The 9,279-nt window shown below is 51.0% G+C and overlaps 1 protein-coding gene across 1 annotated transcript; it reads right to left on the reverse strand.

Moving 5' to 3' along the window:
- Positions 1 to 2,225: 2,225 nt before the first annotated feature.
- LOC134413936 (olfactory receptor 14I1-like) lies at positions 2,226 to 3,155 on the reverse strand. The gene has a single exon (XM_063147956.1). The coding sequence runs from the start codon at positions 3,153 to 3,155 to the stop codon at positions 2,226 to 2,228; it is 930 nt and encodes a 309-aa protein (XP_063004026.1).
- Positions 3,156 to 9,279: the final 6,124 nt, after the last annotated feature.

The raw sequence follows: 9,279 nt of genomic DNA on the forward strand, positions 1-9,279 counted from the left end.
AGGGACATTGTGACACTGAGAAGCCTCATGGAACCGTGGTGACACCTAATTGTCTGATAGTGTAGATCTGCTGGAGGGTTGGAGGGCTCTGCACAGGGCCTGGACAGGCTGGACCCAGGGACCAAATCCAACAAGCTGAGGTTTAACAAGTCCAAGTGCTGGGTCCTGCTCTTTGGCCACAACAACCACTACAGCACTACAGGCTGGGGACAGAGTGGCTGGACAGCAGCCAGGCAGAAAGGGACCTGCAGGGACTGATGGACAGCAGGCTGGAGAGGAGCCAGCAGTGTGCCCAGGCGGCCAAGAAGGCCAATGGTTCCTGGCCTGGATCAGAAATGGTGCGGCCAGCAGGAGCAGGGCAGGGATTCTTCCCCTGTGCTCAGCGCTGGTTGGGCAACACCTGGAGTGCTGTGTCCAGTTCTGGGGCCCCCAATTTAGGAAGGACATGGAGGGGCTGGAGCATGTCCAGAGAAGGGCAACAAGGCTGGGGATGGGTCTGGAGCACAAGTCCTGTGAGGAGTGGCTTAGAGAGCTGGGGTTGTTTATCCTGGAGAAGAGGAGGCTCAGAGGAGACAAGGAAGTGTCAGGGCACAGGTTGGACATGATGATCTCCAAGGTCGTTTCCAAACTTGCTGGTTCTGGAATTCTCTGAATCCACCCTTGGAGCAGTTGCAGGAGGAGCCCTGGGCCTCCTTTTCAGAAGCTCCAGCAGCCCAGGTCCCTCAGCTTCTCCTGCCAGCCCCAAAGCCCATCCTGTCAGTCCTGCAGAGCCTCTGCAGCTCCTCCTCACTGCCCAGAACAGGGAGCTCCAGAGCCAGATACAGCAGCCCAGATGTGCCCCCCTGGCCTGGGGTGCCTCTGGCAAGGGAGCAGCACCAGGCACTGCAGGAGCCTGCATACAATTCCTGCAGCACTTGTAGGATGATCCTGCTGCCCCAGGGACATTCCCATGGTGCCAAGTCAGGAACTGCAATGGGGAGTGGGGCCAGAGAGGAAAGGGCAAACAGAGAGGGGCTCTTTGCGGGGGAGGGAACAGAGGTGGACAATAGGAAGAAATTTGTAGCAGGAAGAGTAAAGAAAGCAAAGGTGAAGAAAAGGAAATGCTCAGGGCAGTTTGGGGGTGGCTGCCAGGCAGTCCTGGCTCTGAGGAACAGCGTCTGCAGTGGGATAGGAAACTCCCAGCTGATGGGAACAAACTTTCTGGCTGAGTGCAGAGATCAGCACAAAGCTGTGTGGTTTCCCTGGTGTCCCCCAGCCCTTGCTGGCCCCAGGGGCTGATGGCATTTGTGCTCCCTCAGGTTCATGTCCCCACAGCAACAGCATGGGGGTGCTCCCCCTGCTCTGTGCAATGCAAACAGGAGCTGCTGAGCCAGTGCTGCCGTGTCTGTGCCTGCAAGGATGGGGCACCTGTGTGAGCTGGGGGACAGGCCAGGTATGCAGAGGGGGGATGTTGTTGGCAGCTCCATCAGGACGCTCTGGGACGCTGCCCTGGGCTGTCTAGCACACTGAGGATGGATCAGCCCCTGCTCTGCTGCTCCTTCCCGTCTGCCCCAGGGCCCTTGCAGAGCCCCAGCCATGCTGTTTGCCCCCAGCCTGCCCACGGCCAGCCTGGGGCTGTTCATGGGGCTTTTCTGTGCTGAGCATTGGCCTGGCCATGTTCTTGAGAGAGCCTGGGCATGGAGCCTGGAGCCCCCAGGCCCTGGCCTGAGCCGTCAGTGCTGCCCCAGCAGTGCCCATGGCCTGTCCCTGCTGCAGCCCCGGCACTGCCACCGCAAGGGGTGTGCCCGGCCCTGAGAGCACTCAGGCTCTGCAGCAACACCAGGGCCACCAGGGCAGCGGGGCAGGGCCACGGCAGCAGCACTGGCAACACCAAGTGCTGCTGCTGCTGGGCACAGCTGCTGTGGCAGCCCTTATCTGCCCCCAGCTCTGCACACAGACATTGCTGCTGCAGCTCCAGAGAAGGCAACAAAAGGGCATCTCTGCAGAAAACTTTGCTGGAAAATCCTTTATGTTCTTTAATGCCACTGAGAGCACAACCCCTCATTGACACAGTCTGTGGCCACAGGGAAGGTGGAGAGACACAAATGAGAAATGGCACAATTACATTTCTTTGTGGTTGATAATGAAAAAGTAAAACAAAGAACTAGAATTTTCAGAATGAAACCAACAAGAAATATCGCAGATAACTTTTATTACAAGTTTTTTCCAGAAAATTAGCTTTCAGTTTAATGTTTCTGAAAGCATCCAGTCACCAGTCTCCACACTGCAGCCTTGAGCTCCTGGTTCCTCAGGCTGTAGATGAGGGGGTTCAGGGCTGGAGGCAACACCGAGTACAGAACTGACAGGGCCAGATCCAGGGATGAGGAGGACATGGAGGGAGGCTTCAGGTGAGCAAATATGCCAGTGCTGACAAACAGAGAGACCACGGCCAGGTGAGGGAGGCAGGTGGAAAAGGCTTTGTGCCGTCCCTGCTCAGTGGGGATCCTCAGCACAGCCCTGAAGATCTGCACATAGGAGGAAACAATGGATACAAAACATCCAACTCCTAAACAGCCACTAAAAGCAAGAACCCCCTGTTCCCTGAGATAGGAGGAACAGGAGAGCTTGAGGATCTGGGGAATTTCACAGAAGAACTGGCCCAGGGCATTGCCATGGCACAGGGGCAGGGAAAATGTATTGGCTGTATACAGCAGAGCATAGAGAAAGGCACTGGCCCAGGCAGCTGCTGCCATGTGGGCACAAGCTCTGCTGCCCAGGAGGGTCCCGTAGTGCAGGGGTTTGCAGATGGACACGTAGCGGTCATAGCACATGACGGTCAGGAGGAAATACTCTGCTGAGATGAAGAACATAAAGAAAAAGAGCTGGGCAGCACATCCATAGTAGGAGATGTTCCTGGTGTCCCAGAGGGAATTGTGCATGGCTTTGGGGACAGTGATGCAGATGGAGCCCAGGTCACTGAGGGCCAGGTTGAGCAGGAAGAAGAACATGGGCGTGTGCAGGTGGTGGCTGCAGGCTACGACGCTGATGATGAGGCCGTTGCCCAGGAGGGCAGCCAGGGAGATGCCCAGCAAGAGGCAGAAGTGCAGGAGCTGCAGCTGCCGCGTGTCTGCCAATGCCAGCAGGAGGAAGTGGCTGATGGAGCTGCTGTTGGACATTTGCTGGAGCTGCACATGGGGACCTGTTCATGGATAAAGGGACATTCAAGAGTTAGAGGGGATACCTGCGACTGAAATCAAAGCCATTTTCCATTCATCCTCCTCTTTAACACAGACTGACATGCTTCTGTGTTTAAGGTTTCTCAGATTTCCTTTTTGAGCTCCTCCCACGTCTCTCCTGGTATTCTTGGATACCAGAAACCCTCAACATTCTTTTTGCATTCAGGCAGGATAGCAAGTTCTGTGAGGCAAAGTGATGGGAGGAGAATGAGGGGACATGGTCTGGCATTCTGATCTGTTCAGATTTTCTGTGAGCTTTAACCTCTCTCCGGTGGATGGTGATCACCTTCCCATACTTCCCCTAAAAAACCCCCAGGTACTGCTTAAAGAAGATGGATCCACCACAGCCCAGCTCCACATTTGTAGCCAAGGACTCACATTGCTGATTGCACCAACCCAGCAACATTTTCAGTGTCACAACACCTCTGTCTTTCCCCATCAATCTTATAACTCAGAGATGCTCTAGGACAGGTTTACACCCTGGAGTTAAGCTCCCAGCCTGGACTGAAATCTCAGAGAGTCTTCCAAGTGTCCTTATGATGGCATTGGATGAAGGGAGATGCAGCTCCTTCCCTGGCTGCACTGACAGCATTGCCCAGAGCTGGGCACTGGGGACAGCGTCACCCTGAGCCAGCTGTGCCCCCTGCCAGAGCCCCCAGTGCTGGGCAGCTGCTCCCAGTCCTGTGCTCTGCAGAGGGAACTGGGCCCAGGGCTGCAGAGCTGCCCCACGGCTCTGCTGCAGCTCTGCCTGCACAGGAGGGGCTGCACGCCTTGGAGCCCTGGCCCTGAGGGCACAGGCTTGGCTGGGGCACAGGAGGGAGGGGGCTTGTTCAGAGGGAGGGGCTGCACTGCAGGGGATCCTGTGGGCATCTCTAAACTCTCCCTGCCACAGCATTGCTGGGTTTTGTTTTCTCTCATTGCCTGATTTTCTCTCTGCTTCCTGGAGATTTCCCTGCTGGAGGTGTTTCCCTGTTCCTGATCTCCCCCTGCCCACAGACCCCAAATCTCTGTGCCCACTCCTTGGCCTGACTGAACCCTGCCTGTTTGCAGGGCACTGGCGGGAGGCAGGTTCTGTTTGCAGCTTGGAGAAAGGACAGATCAGACTGAGCCTGAAGGTTAAGAGCAAAGGTGATGCTGCTGCTGTCCTTGGGCACAGTGGCTGAAAGCACATTAGGGATCTCCTGTGAACCTATTGATCACAAAAAGTAACAGTTTAGATGTCTCAGGCACTTGTCAAAATTCATATTAAATACCTCATAATCAACCTTTAATATTCATCCCCATTACCTTTCATTCAGCAATAGTAGGAAACTGTCTACATAGTCTTAGAAAGTTTCCTCATTTTTATCAAAATCCTTGACTTGGAAATATTCTATGACTGATCTGAAACCCCTAAGCATGTCAGAGCTTCATGAGCATTTCACCTCCCCTGCACCAGAAATACTCAAGAGTTGTACTCACAGAGTCTGTAGGCAGTGGGATGTTCCAGCTTTAGGAGATGGCTCCAGGAGCTGCAGCTGCATTGTCCTGCAGCCAGAGGTTCCTGTGCCAAGGGCTGGCAATGATTCTGCTCCAGGCACTTTGCAGCACCTTCCCAGCCCTGACTGATTGAAGCTCTCTGTGCCTCTGTGCTGTGCCCAGGGTGGCTGCAGGCAGTGCCCCAACCTAGCTGGGCTGGCAGAAGAGCTGCTCATCAAGAGAAATGTACTTTTGAAGCTCTGCTTGGTTCTGCAGCTCTACAGGAGCTGCCTCTGTGCCAGGAGCCCAGCCCAGCTCAGCAGCACAGACACAGCACAAGGATTTTAATGAGCCTCTGGGGCTTTGTGCTCAGGCCCTGAATATCAGTCCCTGAGAAGGAGCAGAATAAACCTCTCCAGAACTCCAAGTCAGAATCCAACTCCAAAGTTTCTTGAAGTTTTAATGGGTCTCACTGAGTGAGACGACAGAGAATGTCTCCAGGCCCCAGGCAGAGCAGAGAACTGGAGGCAGTGATGACAGGTGGGCACAAAGAGAAGCCAAGTCTTGGTGCCCTGGGGCACAGCAGGGTCTGTGCCACCAAGGGCTGGGAGGAGACACCTTGTCCTGAGGCTCTGGAGCCTCCTGGCACAGCCCCAGGCAGGCTGGGCACTGTCAGCCACTTGTCCTGCCATCAGCATCCCCCCCTAGCCCACATCCCAGTGGCCTCAAGGATCTGCTGGAAGGATTCCCTGGGGAGTCTTGGTCAGAAATGGCCCTAGGGGCTCCTTAATGGTCACAGAGTTTTTCAAAGGACTTAAGATTTGGCTTTTGCCTTGGAGTCTCTGAGAGGTTTATTGTAAACCTGGCCTCCAATTATCTGCTTTAATGAGTCCCCTGAGAGCCTTTGTCAGTAACAACACTCAGTGGGCTCATTATTGCCTCAAGGTACTTCAGGTATTTTAAGGTACTTGGTGTTTCACTCTTAATACAAACTCAGTGAGAAGTTTCTGCAATCATGGCCACAGTTTTCTGCTTTAATGAGTCCCTTGAGAACTCTGTACTGACATTCAGTGGGCCTCATCAATGATTTGAAATACTCAAGGTTTTTAAGGTACTTTGGAATTTCCTTTCCACACTGAATCTCTGAGAGCATTTAGTGCCATCCTGGCATCCAATTCACTCCTCCAAGGAGTCCAGGAGGAGCCTGCATTGGGGATGGACCTCAGTGGGACCCATTCATGCTTTGAGACACTTTGAGTGTTTCCTCTGACTTTGACATCTGGAAAGGTTTGTGCAATCTCCTCTCATGCCCTGAGGTTCCAGGGCTCACCTCCAAATGCACCACAGGGCTCATTAGGATCAAACAAGTCCTGACAAACCATGGCTTTTCCTTGATTTCCCTCTGCTCTCATGCAGTTCATCAGGAAGTTCTCTGTAGTGGTTTTAGTTCACCAATATGAGATTTCTTAGCCAATGTATCAATTAGTCTGGTGGATTCAGTGCTGGCTAATTACCTGTGCACTCACTAGAATATTCTTACTTATTTTCTGCTGTGAGATAGAATTATGAGAAAGGCAAAGTGGGCTCAAAACTTTAAAAGGGTATAAAGAAAAGATTATTAATAGTAACTCAAAGAAAGAGAAATAAGAATCAGAACAAAACTTTTAGAATACTTCTCCTCTCTCTAAAACCTTTTCTTTGTTACTGACAATGTAATGAGACAAAGCCTAAAGGTTTCAGTCAGTTTACCACTTCTATAAGAGCCTTTCTTCAGTTCTGTTGGGTAGAGGAGTCTTTCCCTCTATGGAGACTTCTCCATAAGAAAATAATTCTCTCATTGCTCTCAATTTCAGTGAATAGCAGCTGCCCGGCAAATCTGCAATTGTGAAGTCCCTCCTATTTTTTCCACAACTTTTCCCACAGCTGTGTTCATAGGCCATGTCTGCTTATGGGGTATTAGTTTAAAGATGAGCTGTTGAAGAGCAAAGGTCCTCTTCATGTATTTCTGAAATTATCTTCATCTCTGAATACAGAGATCTTCTTCTCTTCATGAGGGCACAGGGTCTCAACACTCTTCTCTCTTTCTCTGTCCAAACTTCTCATGCGATCACAGCTACTTCAACATTTGCTTACTTTAGCATAGAGGCCTGTCACATTAAGGCCTCCTGGCCAGGTAATAATAGACATTGACTCAATGATTCACAGAAGGCTGATCCATAATCTTTATTAAGAAACCCATACTTTTATACCCCAGTTTGATACATGTGGACTTAAATGGTCCTCCAATCCAAACATCATCACCATTGGCTAAATAAGAACCCACCCTTTGGTAAACAAATCTCCATAACACATTCAACTTGTTTAAAATACCAAGTGCAGCAAGTTAAGCTAAGAATTTTTTCTTTTATTCTTATCTTCTCCAAAGGCTTTTCCAAAATAATGCCTGGAAAGTTGTGTTTCTCTCTGTGACCAGAGAGCTGCTGCCATAGAAGGCTTTGCTGAACAAGTCATTTCCTCATACCTTTTAGTGCGTTATAGGGGAAAAGAGAGTCTGATGTATCAATTACATCCTTCTCCATAGCTTTACAAGAGGATTTCAGCCCCAAGATCAGGACATCTCCTCATCCCTCCCATCTGGGACGCAACTTCGTCTTCAATGACCTTGGTATCTTCATATTGCTCCTCTATGAGCCTGCACTTTGTCCTTTTCTCTCACTCGAGGGAGGATGGAAGCACTGAAAGAGTTCGTATCTCACCCAGGGCCTGTAGCTGGTTCCGTGACCCCGGCCGGGCTCAGTGCTTGCAGCTGGAGCTGTTTTACGATGGAGGTTTCTGCAGTGGCTGCGCTGGGGCTGTGTCAGGATGGGCCACGCTGGGGGAGGGCCAGGATCTCAGCAGCCAGGCCAGAGCACAGCAGCAGCATGGCCAGGGCCGATGGCTTCTCCTCCCCCTGCCCGGGGCTTGCCGGTGAACCCCAACAGTGGCAGAATCTTGGCCAAGCCGGCCTGGCCCGGGGCTGCTTCTGGGGCCCGGCAGATCCTGGCTGGGGCTGGGCTGGCAGCAGGGCAGGGCTCAGCAGTGCCCAGTTGTTGCCAACTGCAGCCATGGCCCGGCCCGGCCTCGGCCCCACAGCCTCCCCTGCCCTGCCCGGCAGCCGATGGGGCCTGGTGGGGTCCCTGGTGTGAGATGCAAAGCTGTGTTTCGTGTCAGGTACAAACAAGTGACGTGTGTATTTGTGAATGCAAAATTTGTGGACCCCGACAATGGGAGAGCTGTGAATTCTAATAATAACTGAGGAAAATAAAGCATGGAAAAAGGCCTTTGAACCTATCTTTTGTTTGCAATTAACCCTGGTTGATTTAGGAGCATTGGAATTAAGGTGTTAAAGATGTTGCTTTTTCCTTGCATTTAATCCATAACAAGCTCTGCAATAATAACCTTTTGAAGGATAATTTTAGAATATTACTTGTATCCTTGAAACTATAGCTTTGGAATATATATAAAGGAAATATGCTTATCTCACACCTTATTGAAGCAGAGAAAAACAGCTTGAGAAAGGAAGATGAACATCACCTCAAGGATTTATGGCTTAGACCAAAGGTAAGCAAGACATCACTGTTATTAGATTTATAGTCTTGGCAATTAAAAGGTGGACACACATCTGGGGAGCTGGACCCCACAAGATGGGATTCGTCTTTCTTCTTTTGGAAACTGGACCACCACCATCTGGGAATCCTCTTTTGAGAATACATCCTGAGAAATTAAAATCAAAATTGTGATGTAATAATGTGGAATAAAAATTGCTGATGAGTGAAAAAAATTGGAAATAGAAACTGCTGAAAAACCTGGTGAGTACCCTTATAAATACCTGTAAGCCTCAACTATCAGTGTGCAGTTGGAGGGAAAACTTCCCCCATTGTACCCAGCACTGTATTGCTCATACTTTACCATATTAAATAATAAATTGATTGCTGCTTGAGTATCGGCCTAGTCAAGCTTCTTATTTATAACACTGTTAGCTGTGCTCTTCTATGGGCTGGCCATGGCACTTGGTAATTCATATGCTGTCGTGCTGTGAACTGAATTCACACCTTATATGAAATAAACAGGGCCAGGAGACTTCTTCTCCTTTTTAATGCCTTTATTATAAGTGATCAGCTCAGGATTGGGCAGTGCGGACGGGTCTGCAGCTTCCCGTAGTCTCTCCCAGGGCGATTCCAAGAAGGAGGATATGCGCAGCTTTATCCATTAGGGGCAGAGCTGGGGATCAGGTCCTCGTGGGAGCCTTTTAGGGTGTGGTGATGCCTCCCGATGTTACTTTTACTGGCTGTCCTAGCCGGCCCTCAGCGCCGGGGATGACTCCCTTGCTCAGGGCAAGAGAGGCTCCGAAGGTGTTCAGCATCTCTGCAGGCCCAGCACTCCGCTCCTCTTGTCCAGACATCACTCCAATCTCTCAACTCTTAGGTGGCTCATTGTTTTTGGGGTTTCTTCGTGCATTTGGAATAGGGGTCCCACACAGCATGCTGGTCCTTAGAGTTATTTTGCATATCTCTCCCCTCCAAAATCTCTTCTCCTCACTGTTCGGGAGGTACCCCACCCTTCACTG

This window comes from Melospiza melodia, unplaced genomic scaffold (assembly GCF_035770615.1).
Source record: "Melospiza melodia melodia isolate bMelMel2 unplaced genomic scaffold, bMelMel2.pri scaffold_61, whole genome shotgun sequence".
Lineage (NCBI taxonomy): Eukaryota > Metazoa > Chordata > Aves > Passeriformes > Passerellidae > Melospiza > Melospiza melodia.